The sequence below is a fragment of the Manacus vitellinus genome, unplaced genomic scaffold (genome assembly GCF_001715985.3).
Source record: "Manacus vitellinus isolate BGI_N305 unplaced genomic scaffold, ASM171598v3 scaffold_3_pilon, whole genome shotgun sequence".
Classification (NCBI taxonomy): Eukaryota; Metazoa; Chordata; class Aves; order Passeriformes; family Pipridae; genus Manacus; species Manacus vitellinus.
The window spans coordinates 42320056-42340912 of NW_021940535.1; the positions used below are offsets into that span (position 1 = coordinate 42320056).

At 37.2% G+C, this 20857-nt stretch overlaps 1 protein-coding gene across 13 annotated transcripts in view; it reads right to left on the minus strand.

Moving 5' to 3' along the window:
- Positions 1-20857, minus strand: part of PARD3 (par-3 family cell polarity regulator) — a 432225-nt gene that overhangs the window by 257720 nt on the left and 153648 nt on the right. For all 13 annotated transcript variants that reach the window (XM_029961730.1, XM_029961733.1, XM_029961729.1 and 10 more), the window contains one exon: positions 11635-11813. In XM_029961730.1, the coding sequence (XP_029817590.1) occupies positions 11635-11811 (177 nt within the window). In that variant the 5' untranslated portion in view covers positions 11812-11813. The remainder of the gene's footprint in view (positions 1-11634; positions 11814-20857) is intronic.

Here is a 20857-nt window from a genome sequence, read left to right on the forward strand (position 1 = left end):
AATTAAATGCTCTAATTTTTTTTAAAAAAATTTCTTTCCCAAACATCTTTGGGGACCACAGGCCATGTCAGCTTTAGCACGTTTGAAATGGAAATTGATCAATATAATACTAAAACTGCCAAGTCATAATATCACCACTACACTTAACAGCAGCATTTTGCAGTAATTTTAATGAGGACACATAATCTAACACTTTGAGATTTAGTTCAGCGCGGTGTCCCTGCGGGGCTTTGCTGGAGGGTTGGGTGAAAGGGGACAGGAAAAATGAAGCAATTTTGCTATACTTTTAATTTCAGATGATTTGCAATATATAACAAGATCTTCATCAAAGACTCTTCAGCTTGTAGATGAAATGATGCATTAGCATGGTCTGTGTACTTCAATTACTAGCTGCCAGTGCATAAGCTCACTTGTGATTTTAACCCACAGCTGTACCCCTACAGAGTCCCAGCACCACGAACCCAACCAGAACGTCCTCCACATGGTACGGTGACAGTTCCATATCTGCTATCTCATTTGCTAATAGGCCACTTACCAAATAGTGAAGAAGTTGGGTTTTCCCTTTGTTTTGACCTCCTGAATGGCTAAGGTAAAGTGTGGCAAATTTTCATGCAAAAAAACCAAAACAAAAACAAAAACAAAACAAACAAACAAACAAAAAAACCCCACGACCTAGACAGCATTACAACAGGGGTAAAATAGATTGAAGACCCCTTCAAAGTAATCCTCTGAAAGAAGATTCCAAAGTTTAAACCAAGTTTTCACTTTCATTATTTCTACAGAAAAAAGCCCATGTCTCATTTAGGATCTTCACTGAGAGACCACTTTGGACACAGACCTTTTTTTTTGCTATCCAGTCTTTTCTTGTAAACTGTACACTTTGGGAAAGGCTCCTCATTTGCTTGGCTTTAGTTCTTTGTCATGGTCTCAGATGGAGATAGGATTTGTTGATGAGAGGTGAGACTTCATTTAGTCTTTTGAGATTATAATTTCACTTGAGAGACTTTGGGCAAATTCATGCCTACAAGTGGATTTGTTGTTGAATCGCTCACTATAAAGGCTGCTCTTCTTTCTTTTTTATGCTCCACTATATCCATGTTAGAACCTGAACAGTTTGGTGTCACTCTCAGATAGGATGTTAAAAGCTGCAATTACCAAAACAGTCACACAGTTTATGTAAATAACTCTCTGATGAAAACATCTGTTTATAAATGCAGTAATACATATATATCCATTTTCCATGCTGTCTGAAAGTGTAGCAATCAGGGGTTTTTTTAGTTGAGGTTTTGTGGTTGCTTTTTAACTGGATTTTAGACAAATAAATATGGTATAAGACCAACTGGACCCCTGTATAAAAAAAAAAAAAACAAAACCAAAACAAAAAAAGATAAAGAAGACTGCACAAATAATGTCTATTTTACAGGGCAAATACATTACATATGGGAAATTAATTAACCCAACAGATGTATTGCAGGAACAGAAATTCCATTTAAAAACCAACTACTTGCATAGATGTCAGATTTGGAACTATTCTCTCTATTCATTGGCATCTTTTAACAATTTCTACCAAATGTCAACAGTTTTACCTCAAAACTAATTGTACCAGTCACTCCTTTTAACTATCCATACATGTTAAGATGCTGACACTACTGCTCGGGGGAGCTTCCTTTTCCTCCCAGTAGATTCAGTTTATTTCATCATTTCCCAATTTAATTTCCAACTTTGCTCTTTTTTTTGATGCATACTGAAGAACTGATGACTCCAGAAGCTACAACAGTTCAGATACAGAACAGCCATCTAGCACATAGAAGGAACCAGTTACATTCACCCAGTACCAGGAACCTTTGATCTTAGGCCATTCTCCAAGGAGCAATGTAAAAGAGGATTCCCACATTAAAGAATTGTCACAGCTTCATGCCTCCCATCAGCTCTGACACGGAACACGGGTCATTTCCAGCAACTGGCAAAACCAGATTTGCAGAAGATATAAATCTAAGAGTCTAATACAGAACTTGCATGCACTATTTACGATGAAAATAGATGAGAAGAATGACCACTCTATAATCATTCTGATATTTTCAGAAAGACTTGTCTTCAGAAATGACCCTCTGTATAGGTCCATGAATGGAATTAATGTATTATGCATGGACAATAGCTCATTAGGTGCCAAGAAGGAAAAAAGTTGTTGAAAAGCCAGTGTTCTGCTTAAGTTCTATTGCCTTATGCTCAGAAATTTCCAGAGTTGTCCAATTCCAATTTATATATTCCATGTTATCCTTTGACTGACAAGCAAAGCCTGACCTTAAAAACAGAGTAATAACTAGGGGTCATGATGAACAGACAGTTTTCTGTGCATGTAGTGTTATGTGTAAATATTTAGTGTCAAAGAATATGGGCTAAATTAAGAGTAAACTAAAAAACAAGAGACTGCCTATCCAAAACATTATGTTGATCTCTCTTGTTTACAACACAAAAATCAAAAATGTCATGATCTCTGCACGTACACATGCAAAGCCAGAAGTTTCCAAGCAGTATAGAGTGATATTTCTCAGAAAACAAGCTTCTTCCATTCACTCTTTACTTATTAAGGTAAATAAAACCTCACAAGAGATAATGCAAAACAACCTAAATAACATACAGCAGTTTATATTCAGTAATTATAATTCAGAATCTGGATTTTATATCTGTAAGCTTAACTAAAAAGACAAAGCTTTCCACGGTTTCATTTTAAAGTAAAATAAATTAACTGGTTAACTTAAGATGAAGCTACAGTTCTGATTCCTCTACACATTAGACTTAGAAATCATCTTCCTCTTCAATTCCTTTTCATTCAAGTGAGATATTCTCTTATACTGTGCCACTTTAAAGGCATCCAAAGAGTTTTAAGGTATGTCCACTTATATAAGGTATATACTCTATGGTGTAAAGCCTATATGGGTATCTGTTTAAATGCAATAATGTAATTATGCACAGTCTTGCCATTTTCATGAGAGATTTGCTTTTGTACACAAATGTGTACATTGTACATCAATTTGGATTTTGATAAAATGTCATTTTTAAAGTAGTTTGTTCATTTTAAGTGTCGACACTCCTTCATTCATTCCTTGGGAGAGCCACGAAATTAAACTACAAGACGGGAAAAAAAGTCGTAATGAATTAATTTAAAAGTATGCTCTGAAGATAGGATTTAACAAATAGAATGTCAATATTAAATATATTTGAGTAGCTAAGAGAAACAGGAAACAAGGGGGTACAGGAAATCTCACAAGGGCCTTATATCTGGATCTTGAAATGAAGAATATGTTATATACCACCAGCACTATCCTTTTAAGTGTTAGGTAGATACTTGCAGGTGGCCATACCTCTAAAATGCTGCAACTGGTTGTTTGTATGTTCAGAACCTGTGATTCTGGAATGAAGAAAGGAGGCTGGGATATAAGGTAACCATTCTTTCTTCTCTGAGTAACCAAACTGTTTTTCCCCTCTTTCTTCAGCGAATTGACGATCATTGAGAAGTGCAGGTATTTAAGGTCAGAAGCAGGAAGGCAATGCCCCAAACCCACGGCAAGCAGCAGGGCCTTCTCACACTTCCAGCCCATCCTTCTCCCCACTGCCCACCCTCACCCAAACCACCGCCCTTCTCCAGACGGAACAACGTGGACAGGGGTCTCTGCAAGGCTCCCAGCAAAGCATCCATCACCTCATCCAGCTTGCCAATTCATTTCAGACCTTGGCCAGAATCCCTCCTGCAGTCTGTGAGGAAAGCCCAAAGGGGTACCAGACAGGTGGCTTGTAGCAGCGTGTTTCTCTTTCATCTGAGTTTATAGCAGCATCGACACCTTCGGCTCCTCGCAGTCTTAAGGGACTTTCTCACATTGAACAGCTTCCCATCTTTCTCCTTCTTATGGTTTTAATTTTTATCCACTTTTCTTTTACTCCATGTGCTCAGCAGGCAATGCTCCTAAGTTGAACCTCTGTGTACAGGAGCTGAAGAGCTCGTTTATAAAGGGATAATAAAACTGAGTGGTAGCAAACAATGATCGTCCCCTTTCTGTCAAGGCTGTGAAACAAAATCAGGCTCAGTGACCTGTTAAGAGTTTCAGCCCCAAAGTTAGTCACAACAGAATTAAGCCCAGAAGGTGACTAGACATTCCTAGCTTGAAATCTTGTTTTTACTGGAGCTGATTTTCCCCATTAATTAATGCTTACCATTGTCTCCCCAGCAATACTTGTCCTTTGCACTGAATAGTTCCACATATGAGTGAATTTTATTCTGAGACTGCCTGCTTGTCTTTTTTGTTTGCTTATATGATTAGTATTCATTGCAAGATGAGATAAGTTAATTTAAAAATGCAACAAATATATCAAAAAAGCTGAAATATTCACTGTTTAAAACGTACAGGTTCATGTCAGAACACTGTTGGGAAGCACAGCCTACAACCTGAATTGTACTTTAAAGATCTTTTTCTTGCTAGCTACACAGTCAGCCAACATCCAAACATGCTTTGCACCAATACATAACCTTCATAATCAGAAAATAAGACACAAATATTTGAATCTGCAAAAACTCTTGAACCACAAGTGGTTGCATGGTTGCATGTTTGTAGGTTACAACTAAACAGAGGAAAGCAGGTCAAAACCCAATCCAACTGTTGCCAAGGAAAATATATGTTCTTCTAAACTTTAAAAAAAAAATCACTAAATCTGAACATCCTACTTTTTTTTTAAAGTTATTCAATCTTTTATCAGCCTACTCTTTCAGAAAAGAGTTTTTCACCCTCAAACCCAAGGAGAGCAGCAAAAAACATAAAAAATTAAAAGCAATAGAGACGAAGATTTAAACGTGGGAATTTACAAAGTACACATTCACTTAGAGGAATGGCAGAGAAACAGTCTTCAATTATCCTATACCATGTACTTGAGAGCTTTTTGTTTTCAGTATAGCTTTCATTGTCTCTCAGAGAGGTGCTGTACACCACATTTACTGAAGTGAAAAGACAAACAATTTGTGCACATTCCACCACTCCTTCATTACGAGTAAGAGACTCACTCATCCAGACCCTCCTTGGCATTCCCAGCTCGTGATGCAGCACCGTGTCCCCAAACAAAAGGACCAGACATTGCTCACCCAGACACTGCTCACCCATCACAGAGAGAGAGACATGGGCTAGCACAGCACTGGGACTAAAAATACACACTATTCCTATGGGATGAAGAACAAAGACTGAGAATGATCAACAGACTTGCTCAGCCTCAGAGCAGAAGTGGAAAAAGCCTCACCAGTTCTCAGATCTTACACTAATAATCTGTCTCTTTTGGGGGACAGAAAGGAAATTTGACAGATGGGCATCCACGAACAGCTGACTTGGAGCAAAAAGAGGTGAAACAACAAAGGAGATGGAGAAAATCACACCTTCACTTCGGATTTGTTGTTTTTACTGTTGTTTTTCCATGTTTAACACATCTGGTCATGACTGACTTTTGGATGCAAACAGCTGAATCCTGTCCATGTGCACACTCCTCATCAAACAGAGCAGCACACATCAAGTGATGCACATTGGCTGTTGCCTCTGTGCACTAGGCAAGGATTTTTCACTTTGTGTCTCCCATTCCCAACTTGCTGGTGATGATAAGAAATACTGTATTTGTTTTCACATTTTGAAAGGCAGGAATTTCTATTTCGTTCCTAGAGATTTTATTTTTTATTGCATTAAATACTCTGCTAAAGAAATCAGATGACTCTTCAAGGTATACAGTGAAAGCACTAGATGCAATGGGCACTTAAAGAAATAGAAGTTATTTTATTAAAACATAAGAAAAAACTTTTTTACTCTAAGAGTGATTTAACACTGGAAAAAGTTGCTCAAAGAGGTGATGCAGGCTCCATCCTTGGAGATGTCTATACTGAAAACCTGACTGGACACAGACCTGAGTAACCTGATCTGGTTGCCCCTGTTTTGACCAGAAAAGCTGGACTAGACAGTCTCCAGAGGTACCTTCCAACCTCGGTTGTTCTGTGATTCTGTGAAAGTCATGAATTTTACACACTACCCAGGACAAAAATAACACATACTATGTTTATTTTATATTGCACTCTCTTTGGGTATGATTCCTCTAAATTATTTCATCATCACATGACAAGCTGCCAGCAATGAGTTACTATCACAAAGAAAGAAAACTGAATTTCCATGATTCTCTCTCCTATAACAACATTTTCCACATTAAAACACCCTATTTCATCATCAGTGGATAACCCACTCTTCATTCTCCTTCCTCTCAGTCTATGTGAAATCACATCTGGAATGACAAAAATCACAACTGTCTTACTAAAAGAGAAAATCCCTGCTCAAATAAACCTGGATAAAGAAATATTCGTGGCTATTGATTTTTTCAGAACTGTTTCAAACATTGCATTTTTATTTTAAAAGCAGAAAGCTGTATTCATCATATGGGAGTTTAAAACCTATCGTGACAAAGATGTCAGGTTCTTTGCAGATATCCTGTACTTCTCCTTAGCAGATTCTGTTGAATTACAGCGCCTTACCAACACTGTTCACCCAGCACACAGTACCTCCCTTCTGCAGGAGTATAAAGAGTACCAGGAGTACCAGAGGATGAAGTTCCCAAGAAGCATCAGCAACACTTAATGTCCTTTGTTCCCAGGATGATGCCCAGTCTATTAGTCCACAGTCTTCCCTAGTCAATTTAATAGATTTACACTCTGCAATTCAGACTTCCTGACTATAAAATGACACTAGCACACACAGTTCGAATACAGGGCTCTTCAATCCTTTGAATTATACTTAAAATCTATTAAAATACCATGTCTTCAGTGACAGTGACAAAGCAAACTTCACTAAGCTGTGTTTTAAAAGACTCAAAGCTAAATGAATCTAATTTTCACTTTAAATCTGATTTTGACACTGACATACCATTATTGTTGAAGCTTTTCAAAAAATACGTTCATCATTTTCCCTATCTAGACATATTTCATAAAATACTTTTTTTATTCTGTTTACAAAGAGGATTAGAAAGCATTGCATCTTTCACATAAATATAAAACCCTGCAACCCAACAATCTGAAAATTTGTACTACTCATTCTCAGCCCACGGGAACAGCAAAAATACCTGGAAGAGGAAATGTGGAAAACACAATGCTTTACACGTAAGGTATTTTACAGTAGATGAGACTTAGATCACTCACATTAAGTTTCAAATTCTTTCTCTGCAGTTTACAGAGCCCAAAAAGATTAGATTTCAAAGTAGGAAGAAAGCATATCCTAAAAACAATTATTATTCCTACAAGGCATCGTGATTTCCCACCTAGAAATACACATATGGACAAACCCATTTAACAACAAATAAGCAAAAAATTTGGCTGCTGACTAAATGGCAAAGACAAAAAGCAAAGGAAAAAAGCAATTACAAAACGACGTGCCAAGTTCACTCAGTTATGTGTTTGCTGCTGCCGATCCACCCCACAGAGCGTGTTGTGTGTCATTTGCTTTGCTCCAGGTGGGTGAACCCAAGAGTGAGAGGCACAGGCACAAACATTTTTCTCTCTCTTGAGCTCTCCTTCTTAACATACATTTTCACTTCTTTCTGCAGTACCAATGTTGTGATCTCTGATGGAACAATATAAAAATCAGAAAAGTCACAGTGGGAAGGTTTTCCTAAGCTGGTTAGCCATGGTGTATCTCTGCATTAAGCAAGGCAGGTTAACTTGATAAGCCTTAGATCTTCCAGAGAAGCAGGATCAAAGCAGGTAACTAATTTGAAATTATAAGCCATTCCTCACCACAAATGGAGATGCAAATTTAAGAAACCACACTGAAAATATATGGGATAATTAATTCACAGTCGTTATAAGATGCAACATATCTGGTTGTTGCATTTACATTCTTCCAATACCATAACACAAACATCTAAGGGAAAAGAAACATGATTTTCATTAATGCAGCTCATATCTATTCAGGATAACTAGTTAAGCCAATAGGGTTTGGTACTGAATTATTAAGAATGTGATTCAAACTAACAGTTATTCAGAAAACAATAATATCAAAAAAGATTTCACTGCAGTGGAAGAAAGCACACATGATATGCTTGAGCTGTGTACAATCTGTTCACCTGTACAGTTCAACACAATTCAAACAAAATCACAGCTTGCAAATCAGGTATTACTCCAGGTCTCTGAGAAGAGATTTCTACTAAGAGATTTCTTCTTGTTTTATTAGAATGGCTCAAGGAAGCAAGAGACAGGATTAAGTCACTTCATGAGTCACTAGATAATACAGATATGTTTCACACGTACACAAAAAAAATATCTGAAAGTGATTTTAATATTCAGTTTAAAAAAAAAAAAATCCCAAGAAGTGAATTTACCTACTAAAGCTGAAGATAATCATTAGTCAATTTTGTGAATACTTTCACAGATGAGGAAACCTAATCATTTGGTTGAAATCACTCATGGGAAGGATGAGGTCAGGAATTACTTAGCAGATTATAGTTACCAACACTACAATAACTTCTAAATAATAAATAATTCTGCAAATAAATAAGTACTTTGGGACTGAAAACACCTGGTTTCCAGTTGCTCTTCCAGGTAAACAATACAGAAACTAGAAATTAAGCAAGATTCCAATTCTCTAAGGAAACACACAGCATATTATGATATCTGATAATAAATAAGATGTTTCCTTACAATGAGATTAGCTAAGAAATGGATGAGAATGCACATCCAGTTTAGGGCAAGGATTTCATATCAAAATATTCTACTTAGTGTAGCAGAAATGCATCTCAAGTTCAACAAACAACCAAATCTTCGCAGGACCAACTCAGGCCCCTTCAAAGCAAACTCCGTCTCTGCTCCTTCCCTTCTTTCCCTAGGGACAAAGCAGACCCTACTGCCTCCATCTATCCTAGTAACTACAGGCAACACTATAGTTTCTCCAGTAGGATCCTTCAAACAGCCCATATTTTCCCTCTTCCCCTTTTCCCTCTCTGTTGCCCAGAACTATTGGCATATGTCCTGGCTCCTCACAGACTTTCGTGCATGGCAGCACTCCCACCCCTTCATTTCATCTCAGCTTGGGTATCTGCCCATTTTCCTGCCATTCCAAATTCTTCATACCCAAAATGAAACAAACACCAATAAGAAGTCTTCTCTCGCTTGTCCCCGAGAAATAAATCCCTTCTGCTAGGTACATGCCGTTTCCCCTCTGCTAATTCCTCCAAAAATTGGACAGGGTTTCTACCTGTCAATTACTTCTCTTTAGAGGTGACGGGCTGAAAGTAATGTCACTTCTTAAGAGTCAGTAGGTGGATGAAGCTTTTGGCAACTCTCCCAGAAACCCGTTTCTTGTTTCTGCAAGATACTGCTGGGGCAAAGTTGCTAATCTACAACTGTGCTGCAAATCTCAGCCCAAGAACATATGTTCTTGTGCTGTCAAGAGAGAGAATTGCAGTGAAAACATTACATAGTGCCAACCGCCCACAAAAGATATATGGGTGCTCAAACCCAATGCACTGAGCAGAAAATTAAGATTGTTCTCATTGCTTTTCTCAAAATGTCTGTCATCTATAATCAATGAAACAGTCTGGAACAAAGCACAGCCATCTCTTTGTTATACGAGTAGCTGAAGAAAACAACCTAGCATAAGAAAAGTACTGAGGACTTTCTATAGCCCAAATAACACAAATGCATTTGTAAAAACTCAGTGTTAGTACTTTGGTAAGTGATTGGTGACAGGAACTTAAAAAATACACCTTTTAAAATAATAATAGAAATTAAATAGAAAGTAGAATTTTTAATATCCATTCTAAGAGAAATAGGATTGACTACAAAACCTTGACTCACATGAAGCAACCAAGACACTGAAAACAGAAAAAAACAGTCTAGCTCGAATGAACTCGAGATTAATTCATAACACACATTGCACAGCAATTACTATTTAATTCCAGATGTTTACTGCATCTTACCTACTAAAAATTGTGCAGTCATCTGCTCTATTCAAAGGATCAATATAAAGAGTATGCAAAAAAGGTAGAAGAAATTATCAGTATCTATTGTGCTAACTAATATAACTTTAATTTTTTCCAATCTTGATTTAATGTTCTCTTGTGCCTTGCTTCCCATCACTATATGAGATCACACGCATTCCTTTCCAGTTTGGTCACTGTACTCCAGTAGATATGAAATATTTTCACAAAAATCAAGAGTAAGTACATGCTGAACAACTAATGATGCAAGAAAACTAGTGTGAAAGATGAGCTGCTGTTCAGTTCTCGCCAGTTTCTGCTAACTTCAGACACTCAGAGAAATCTGATTATGCTATGTATGGCCCTTCATATCTATGCTTGTGGAGTAATGAAATGTCATCTCATTATGATTTCAGAAAAATTAACTGAAAATGTTAATACTTAAAATGGATTAGATTATAATTTTTCTTCTCGGAATCAGAATAGTATAAAAGACATTTTTTCAAAACAACATACACTTCTGTGCCACACCAGTACAAGTGACAGAAAATATACCATTAACTGCCTGAAATCGTGCTCCAGCAGGAACCTAAAAATACCATGTTAAACTGACACCTCTGCATGAAGGGGCACCTCAATGCCTATGAGCACTGTGCTTTTATAGATGTTTTTGAAATGACCAAAAACCCATCAAAAATAGCTCAGTTCATTAGCAGCATATAAGGACTTCTTTATTTGGGTGTGGTAGTCCCGACTGCTGAGTCTTAGTTTGCATTTATACTACACAAAAATAATAAAAATTAAGGTAAAAAAAATAAAAGCTAAAATAAGCTGCATATTTGCCAAGATGACTTTGTGCTGTGTAGTCAGAATGGCAACCATAACTGTAATATTCTTTTTAAATTACTCATTTCTATTAGAAAATATATTGGTTTTTTTCCTTTTGAGTTTGTCTGCAAGTTGTCATCACAAATATGGGCAATGGTGGGATCTGTACAAAAGGGTATATTTCTTCCAATTTATTTTTTTTAATAATGCACTGAGAAGAGAGCTTCCTGCTGACTTCTCTAGTGAGTAATGCAATTCATAGAGATACTGAAATCACATTGAAAAAATGATGGAAAAAATACTCATTCTACATTTCACTAGTTTAGTTCTAAGAATGTTATCAAGGAGAGAAATCATTTGCAATTTGTGTTTTGCATTACTTGACTAGAGCCTCAGAAAGTAAAAACTAGCAAAGTTGTGCCAGAAAGACAAAACAGACCAGCTGTGGGCATTCAGATTTTTTACTGACATTAGGACTTCTACAGAGATCAGTAAAAATCATTATAGACAAGGCCTATTAGCTTTTTAAAAAAAATTAAAAGCACCACCCAAATGCATGACAGCATCTAGGCCCTGCTTTGCAAAGTAATGAGTAATCTGAGCTTCAACAACAGCTAATAGCAAAAATCAAGTTTTTAGAGTCCCTGCTGTGTGGATCACCAAGAGTATCTGAAGGGCAGGACAAACACTTCTCTGCTGATGACAGGATTTGGAGGACAAGGTCAGAAAACACAATTTTAAACAAGGAGCAGGTGAGAGAAGCGGGAAACAACTCGAGATTCATGCGTATTTTTCATTTATTTCATAAAGAAGGAGAAAGAAATATACCTTTCTTTCATGCGCACTGGGCACGCCAGGGGTGTTCTGCTTGAGGAAGCCTGCTGTTGTGGACCACCTTGTAGGGTTTTTCCGTGAAGGTTCTTCTGAAGAAAAATTTGTGTCACTTACAGAGGTTGAGAGGCCGATCAGTGCAGGGTCACTACTGCGTCGGACATGAAGAGGCATATCTGAAGAATAAAACAGACAGTAAATAAACACTGACTAGATTTAAAATGTTTTTGACAAAAGAAAAATATTTTTTCAAGCACTGGATGGGTGGTTTTGACCAAATGTGGTTTCACAGAGTAAGGAGTTATTGACCTCAGCATAGCTCCTCAAGGACAAGGTCTGTTTCCTCAAAACCACAGCCTTGCTGCTTGGCCACACAAGGAGAAAATGAAGGGAAAATCAAACTCTGAACCTAGCACAGCTTGGTGGCTTTCTGAGTGAGAACACAGCATCACGCCTATCTGCTGATTGTTGTGTAAAATAAAAAATACAACATAAGCTTGAACAACTAAGAGGCTAAGGTGACACACACGTATTTTAAAGAGCAAGTAGCCAAAGCCTGGTGACAAAGTAAGGGGTGGACTAGGACAATGTGACCCCCACGCCACTGCCAAGGCTGCAGCCTGGGCAGTGCTGGCACAGCACCCCGTGAAGAAGCTGCCGGCCAGCAAAAGGCAGCCACCTCGCCCTCTAAAATATACTCTCAATTTCTTTCTCCAAACTTATGGAAGAGACTGTTTTCTATTCTGCATTCTTCCTTTGCCTCTTCCTGACAGCTGAAACAAGATCAGTGCTGATTTACCCTGATTCCCTCAGCCTTCCAGCTGGCATGAGTGACAGAAGAAAAATATTTCATTAGTAATAAATGATGCAGCAGGCAGGTAGACTGATTGGAAAGAGATAAGGTTTGCTTAATATACGTAGAGGTCACATCCATTCTGGAAACTTTGATAGCACATTAAAGTTAGTTTTTCTTGAAATACAACTTAATTTTTTTCAATTTCATTTATTATCCTACAACAGATATCCACACATCTATCCTCTCCTTGCCCAAACAGAAGTTTCATTGCCTGAATTTGTGACCTCCTAGTACTCTCCCACTCAGCATCAGAACAGAGGGGCTGTGATTTATCAGTTTTATTTCTCTTTATTGTTGCACTGGGAACCTTGAATGCAAAGTGGAAAAGAAAAAGGTGAAAGCAATGGCACATAAGCAGCAGAGTCACTGGGAAAGTCACACTAGGCAACAGCTGAGAATAAAACCCAGGACTATGTTTTAATGCTAGGATGAAACAGTTCCCAAGGAAACTGCATGTCTCACAATACCAGCAGGAAAACACAATGACCAGAGTTGTTTGTTAAATGAGTGGACAATCAACAATATCTTTATGTTAACGCCACATATAATATTAATAATCATCTTATTTTGCATGGCATTATAACAACACAGAGAAATACAGTAAGTCATGCCACACAGTGAAAATGTGGGGCTTTTTAATCAGCTAGGACTCCTGCTGTTGAGATATGCATAACTGTACACAACCAAACACCAAAACATTCTATTTCATGTTCATTATGGTAAACAATAACAAAGAATTCATGTCCTTTTCTCCACAACTGTTGTACTACTTCTCTTTCCTCTCAATTTCTTCTTTTTACTTTCATAACAGCAATAATTTCCAGGAAATAAAATGCTTTCTCTTATGAATACATATATACATATTTATACACATACCTACTATATACACATATATAAAAGTGTAAAACAGAACTAGAATTAACTACAAGAATATTCCATGAAAGATCACTAATTATGCAGGAAAGTACTAATGGTCTCAGTTAAGTCTACTTGGAATTTGATTGCTCAATATATACTCATAAACTCTTATAGAGGGTTTTTCTTTGATTGCCTTGTCTTCAACTACTTCAAGTTTCATGAAGCAGGTGAAGGCAAAGCATCTCCTCTCCCCCTCTACAGCAAACACACCAACAGCACACTATCAAATCACAAGAGACCTCTGAACAAAGGTGGCTCAGCTGCAGCCCCAGCCAGTGCCTCACCACACAGGATGAAATGACCCCTTCACAGCAGTGCCTGTGCTCCTGGGGCAGCCCTGAACATACACTCTCGTTTATTAGATCAGCTTGAGCCAGAAAGTGGCTCTGTGGTGTGCAGTGCCACTTAAGAAAAATACCAATCTATATTTGTTCCAAGCAGCACCCCATGCATATTATCCTGTTTGCCTTAGCTACCCACCCCACAACAGAGAATTACAATTTTCAAACATGAGTTCACTTGCTCCTTATGCTTGTACATCTATATATAAGCACGGTGATAGCAAAATGTTCTTGTATTTTTACACTTCTTCTCCAAATTGCTTGACAAAACAAAAGTTCAGTTGGGTGAACTTCTGTAAGAAGAGAAGCCAAATTGCCAACAAAGAAAGAAAGGATGAAACTGGAACTCAAACCAGCATTTCTGGAGAGGAACAAGCCCTTATCACTGCCTTGGCTTTCACTTTGTAGTGAAAATCTGACAGTTTGCCCAATGCTAAGAAGTACAGACTTTTCAAAATACAGGTAGTCAATTATGCAGCAGAATTCAGAAATATTAATACGCTTCAGAGAAAACATTAACATGAGAAGCTTCTTTACAATATCTACTCACAGATGAGCCACCTTTAATATAACCAGTTTCATTTTAATAACATCAGTTATTGAGATATTTTCAGACATTCACTGAACACTTCTCCAAACCTTAAAAAAAAAAAGGTGGTCTGTCAATATAAAGATGCAACATGATTTATTCTAATCTCTTCTTATGAAAATGGTTCCATACACAAGGAAAAGTAATTTGCATTACTAAGCAAATTTCACAATAAAGTAAATTATAAAAGACAATAATTTGGGTGTGTCAGATCAATGTATTTCCCAGTTAAACTAGAAATTTAAACATGGTAATATTTTTTTTAATACTGGAATGGGACAAGCACATGGAGCTAGATCTAATGCATGCTGCTTGGCAATGGCCAGTATTGCTCCAGGTTTAATACAAGAATTAAATCCTGTTCACACTATATTAACCATAACTTGTAAATAAAATCTCCTATATTCTTCTCTTCAATTTTGTTCTGAGAGACCATTCTAATTTGATTTTGATACTCTCCATTAAAACAACAACTTAAAATAATATATTGAACAGATTATTTTTTTAAAAAACCAATATATTGTTGGTTACAATCCTCTGTTTTACTTGAATTTATAGATTTGAAGATGATATACTTTGAAATATTAAAAGGAAAATCAAAGAAAAGGAAGTTAATAATTAAACCACAAGATGAAGTACGCATGGGACCGATGCAATGTCACTGATTCCAGGATGATGGTTGATACCGTTTGAAGTCTGTGGTTTCTTTGAAGAGTGGATAAAACAGCAATGAACTCTAATCACAAGACTTCAAATTCTCTGTGGCACTAATGCACTGTAAATATTGATTTGCTTCTGCAGCTAAGGTGCCTTTTAAATAAGCACTTGAAACGGTAAATCTAATAATGAATTACAGGAAGTTTTAAAAGTCTAAGAAATAAGGAAAAATTAAATTAAAAATCATGAAAGTTACCACTAACTCAGTTCTTGAGTCACATTCAAGGACTTGAAATATTCAACCACAAGTCAACTTCAGAAAGAATTATATGTGACAGAGAATCCCATTAAGTTATGTATGTAGCCAGAGTTTTGCTAGAAAACGGTTATTTGTAGGATATATCCAAGCTGTATAACAAAATGCTCACATTCATAATCATGAAATTCTGACTGGAAGTCTCATTTTATTAAAAGCAACAGCAGTTTCACTATAAATTATAAAAACAGCCAATACGCATTTTATAACCATCTTTAAATGTTAAGAATACAGAGTTGTACCTTCCTTTCCTGCCAGCAATTCCATTTTTATTTTAAAAGGGTCATCACCTTCTCTGATTTTCAAATACGCTCACAAGTAAAAGCATTTGAGGATCTGGCAAATTTCATCCATAAAGCTGAATATGTCATCCTGTGTGCAGGCATTCAGCACAATAGATGGTGATCTCCCAGAACAGAGCTAATATATACCTTCTCATACCAATTTCCTCTTGGATATCAGCTTGGAGGGCATGACTAGAAAAATACATACTTATATTTATATAGCATAGTCAAGCTAATTTTACTCTGAAGATTTCTACTGATGTTTCAGCTCCTCAGTGCCATTGCAGCTTGCACAATTTGGCACACACTGGATTTAAGGCACAGAAATGAAAAAAAAAGATCTCACAGTCATTTCTGGCCACCTCAGACCAACAGGCCCACAACTGATGAGTAGACCAGGACAGGACTTTTTTTTCTCTCCACACCCTAGAGATGACTCTGGGAAAATAATGATGCTGTAAAACCAAAAAACCCTATGGGAAAGAGTAGCTTTTAACAAAAAAAGCTGCTCAGGTTAGATAGAGCTCCTAAAAGTGAGCCCACAGATATGTATGTACACCTGGGTGCACTGTATACACAAGACACACATAGATCCTACCTCAGCATCAAGAAACCAGCCTGGGGATGGGAGACAGAAACTGAAGAGCTTTACTGCCTCTATTGCCAATCCAGCTCATTGTTCCACTCAAATCCTCATCTAGAGCCCAAGAGAAAGGATGAATCAGGGTCATCCTGGGGCTGAGGAAAGCAGGACTGCTTCTTTCAGCTTGAAGCGCTTGAAACTGTAAGTTAAGGTTTTGTCTACATTTAACTGAAATCTCTCTTAAAAAATATTTAGATTAGACTTGAGTTTCACACTCCAGCACAGCTCCTGGAGCTCTGGTTCCAATTTCAGTAGGTTCAGTTCAGTTCCTTGTTCCACTCAGTTGGACACACCAAGAGCCAAACATCCCTTATGACCTTCAAAAGCTCAAATCCCCTAATCAGTTCAACTTTCATATTTGAAAACCTCTAGAGAAAAACTAATGATAACTTCCAAAGACCACTGAGGCTGTTGTAAACTGGACTATGGACAGAAGAAAAACAGTTGGAGACAAAAACCAGCTGACTGTGAACTTATCTACAAACTGCATTAAACCCTAGCAGCAGCTAACATAAACCAGCACTTCTCTAAAAGATTAACAAAACAGTGCAAATCAAATGTAGGCATCTTGAATTAGAAAAGAAGAAAATATTAAAAACTTAAGCAGTTCCAAGAGGTGAAGAACTTCCCCTGGGACAACGGAACCATCTGTCCTGCAGAAGCAAATTTGGGCATGCTACAGGCAGCTGGGAGGGACACGAAACAGAAGCACTACAAAGCTACTGCCAGTTGCAGATCTTTTCAGAAACATACTCTTGGATGTGACAGCAAAGGAACGGGATAAACGTGTGTATATATATTTTCTTTTTAATATATATATTATATATATAAATATACACACACACAAACACACACACCAACAATTCTCTCTCCACGGCCCAGAGCAGTATATTTCTCTCTCCTAGAATCCACTCAACTTTTAAGTAATTATTATTTAATAAAATAATTTGCAGCATTTCAGAATGTCAAAATCTTCAGAATTTGTTTATGCATTTGTATTATTTCCCCCAAGTTTATCCTCCTGTCATTAGTTGCCCCCCCTTCTCCTACAAAACTATCTTTTCCTTTCATATGTCACAGACAACATCTCAATTCTCCCCTAAAAGGTGTTACACAGCACATAATTTCACCTTTGCCTCTCTTAATTCTCTGTTGCTGTTCATTTTTGTAAATATTCTAGTCTTAACTTGTTCAGAAGGCACCCAGAACAGGGTATTTCTCTTATGAAATACCCTCAGTGCTGTTTGAATCCTCCCTGTCTGTTTTTGAACTTTGACACTAATACATAACCAACAGTAATCACACTTGTGTATTTTATTGTCATGGTATCAACCCATAACATCCATAAAAATCCTAAAACTTTTTCTATAGTTTCACTTCAGCATCTTTGTCTCAGTAACAAAAGTATTTGTTCAGTTTAGATCACTGTTCTTATACATTAGCTTCTATTTATTCAGGCTGAATCAAACTGCATTCAGTGTGTGTACAACATCTTCATTTGTGTTATTCTATTTTCCCAGTCTATCAACATCTGAAAACTTAATTAACAAACTATTTACAGTACTGCTTCTCCTAGATTTAAAGATGTTAAATAAAACCAAAGCTGACAGGAATCCTCATGACACCCTACAGGACACAAATCTCTAGACTAAGATTGCCTTCAATTTTTAAGATTTCTATGCTGATTTTTAAACCATATTGAAGAGTTGGTGGTCACATTAACTTGGAACTTTCAAGACACTTAAATTTCTATCAAATGCTTCAATATTTGCAAATATTACATGAATTATACAGCATTCACCTACAAATGCCAGGTATCTCATGTTCATTGCTCTCCCTTTCAGAATTACAAGAAAGCTTAAGATGACATAGTTTAGATAATTAGCATTTCTCTACCTCAAAATACGTTTATGCTTAAAAACATCAACTTCTAAAATTAATTTCTCTATGTTCAGAACTCTTGGTTAAATAACTAGATTGCCATTGCTCTTAGAGGGAAAATAAATCATTGTTAGCTTCACACAGTTCCAGATATTTATAACTACTTCACATACAAACCCAACTGTTTTCAGTTATTCTTCTAGCTACTCATCGCCAAACAACTTATGTACTTCCTCACAGACATATTTTCCATGTTATCAAATATTGTTCTCTGCTTTCTTATTTCTTTAGCTTTAAAATGGCACATTTCTAAGAATTTGCACATTAAATCATGACAAGTCACAATTAGCCTGTTTTCCTCCTACCACTGCCCCATGCCATTGGGGCTCTGGCATGCAGCCACACCAGGAGAGGGGCAGAGGCTGTACCACAGCACTAAAAATGCACAACGTGGTCTAGCAGATGGCAGATGAATGCAGCAGGTTGTGTCCTTAACCATCACATAAATGTAGAGAAAATACACCTGGCTATGTAAAACACACAAACGAAAGCCCACTGCATGCTAGCACACCTTTAAGAAACACAGGACATTGTATTAGCATGTGTATGATCAAAAGTGACTCAGAACAGTAAGATCATCTCTGGAAGAATGGACAACAGAGAAAAGAATGCAAGCAAGCCACCAAAAAGAGTCTTGTTATAAGGCAAAATAAAGAAAAGTCCTTATCTCATTAGTATAATTTTCAGTTTCTTTTAATAGAACTTAAGTTTTTCATTTTTCCAACCACGACTGCTCAATGACTTTAAATTCAGAAATAAGAAAACAACCTGCCACAGTTATATTTTAATAATGAGGTAATGTTAAATCCTTATCTTGAAAGGCCTTTAAAGTAACAATCGTCCCTCTCTTTCTCTAATATTCTTTCTTCTTACTTTTGAATACTAAGATCCAGGTAGAAAATTATGATTTCATCTTGAAACTCAATTTACTTAGACACTGACTTTTAAAGCTAATTAGAGAAAGAGCTTTAAAACCGAAATTAAAATTTAATTACCTACACCCTCTCTGTCTCTTTTCTCTCGGCTTTTTTCTAAAATGCAAATATCTTTGCATGCCAAAAGAAAAGACAAAAATGTCAGGTTTTACAAATGTTCTACTCTGTCAAAAAATTGTGTTTCGGAATGTTTTAACAAGCCACAGTCTCGTGTTTTTGGGTACAATTTACAAGGATTTCCTTAAAACATCTGGATTACCTCTTTACCTATTTTCACGCTACTGCTACTGCTACAAAGATAAGAAAAATGCACTCCTAGTCCCCCAGATGTTAAGAATCTTTGCAAAAATTTGTGTCTTACTTCTTCAAACAATTGTGTGACAGTAGAAACATCATCGACTTTGCTGCTGCTGAAGTTTTCCTGCTTTCATCAAAGATCATGCCTTGCTAATAAGACTATGATTGATATTTAGTTATATTATAATGAAGAAACTATCTTTCACATCTTCATTTGTTTTGTAGTACAGGCAAGGGTTTACACAGACAGGAGTAAATTCCTCGCTCCTTTGAGTTCATAAAACTTTACCACTCTGAGACATAGGAAGGAAGTTGGCAGATATTTTTCTTACCACAACTTTGAAAAATCCCCTAAAACTTAATGGTAAAATTGTTCCTGTTAGTAAACATAATGCAGTGCTGCGAAAACTGTGCATTTTTTATGGTCTAAATGCTTGGGGTAGGCTCAGAAAGGCTTACTTAGAGGAAGGTGTTTAAAACTTTTTCCTGGACAGAAGAGAAGATATACAGATGCAACAATAGGTTTTAGATTGTAACTCGAAGAGCTCTGCTGGGAAGAACCAGGAGTGATATAACATGTATAATACACGTTACAAGTCTTTCATCAGTGAGTTTCAGTCAGAAAAAACCTGCTGGGGTTGCCAACATTGTGACGCCTTTCTGGTCCCCAGGTCATGACTGTGCTTTTATGGGTGGGGAGAAGTGCCATTACACTGTAGTACCAGATATTAGGGGATCAGAACTATTTGTCAGTCTGTATCCACTTCCGACTTATCAAAGAATAAACTTTCTTTCAACATTTGTTGCCAACACAGTCTGGTACATCACTACATGAACCTCATACCTGAGGTAGGAATTCCAAGGTGGATCATATGCAGATGCAGAGTTAGACATGCTTAATTGCAATTCAGTAGGAATATGTGTAATTAGTAAGAGATTTGTTGTTACGCAAGTCCTTACAAAGCTGCTGCTGGAATCTCTCTCCTTCCCTACTCTCCATCAAAACCTAATGCCTCATCCACTGGCTCATGAATTACAGCACACATTGACTTGTCAGAAAGGTGAAGGCCTGCACTGCCCAGAGGGCTGCAGAGCCTCCAGACTGTCCTTCAGCATCACCTCTGTGGCAAACACCCAGTGAAGGAAACCCTACTACCAGCCACTCCCTGGGCAAACAGCAAGGAAATGAAAACCTGCAGCGATTCTACTGGGGTTTAGAATGGGGAAAAAAGCATCGAAACTTCTGGATTTGTAAGACATGATGACAGAACCATCACTAAATAGCCCTTTGTATACACAGGATATGGTAAATAATGGGTGGCAGCAGGGATCCCTCTGGTGTCTTAATTATGTGAACAACAAACAAGTTATGTATGATGGTAGTTTACCTCCTTTATGTTTGAAACAGTGAGGGAAGAGGTATTTCTTTGCCAGCCATCAAAT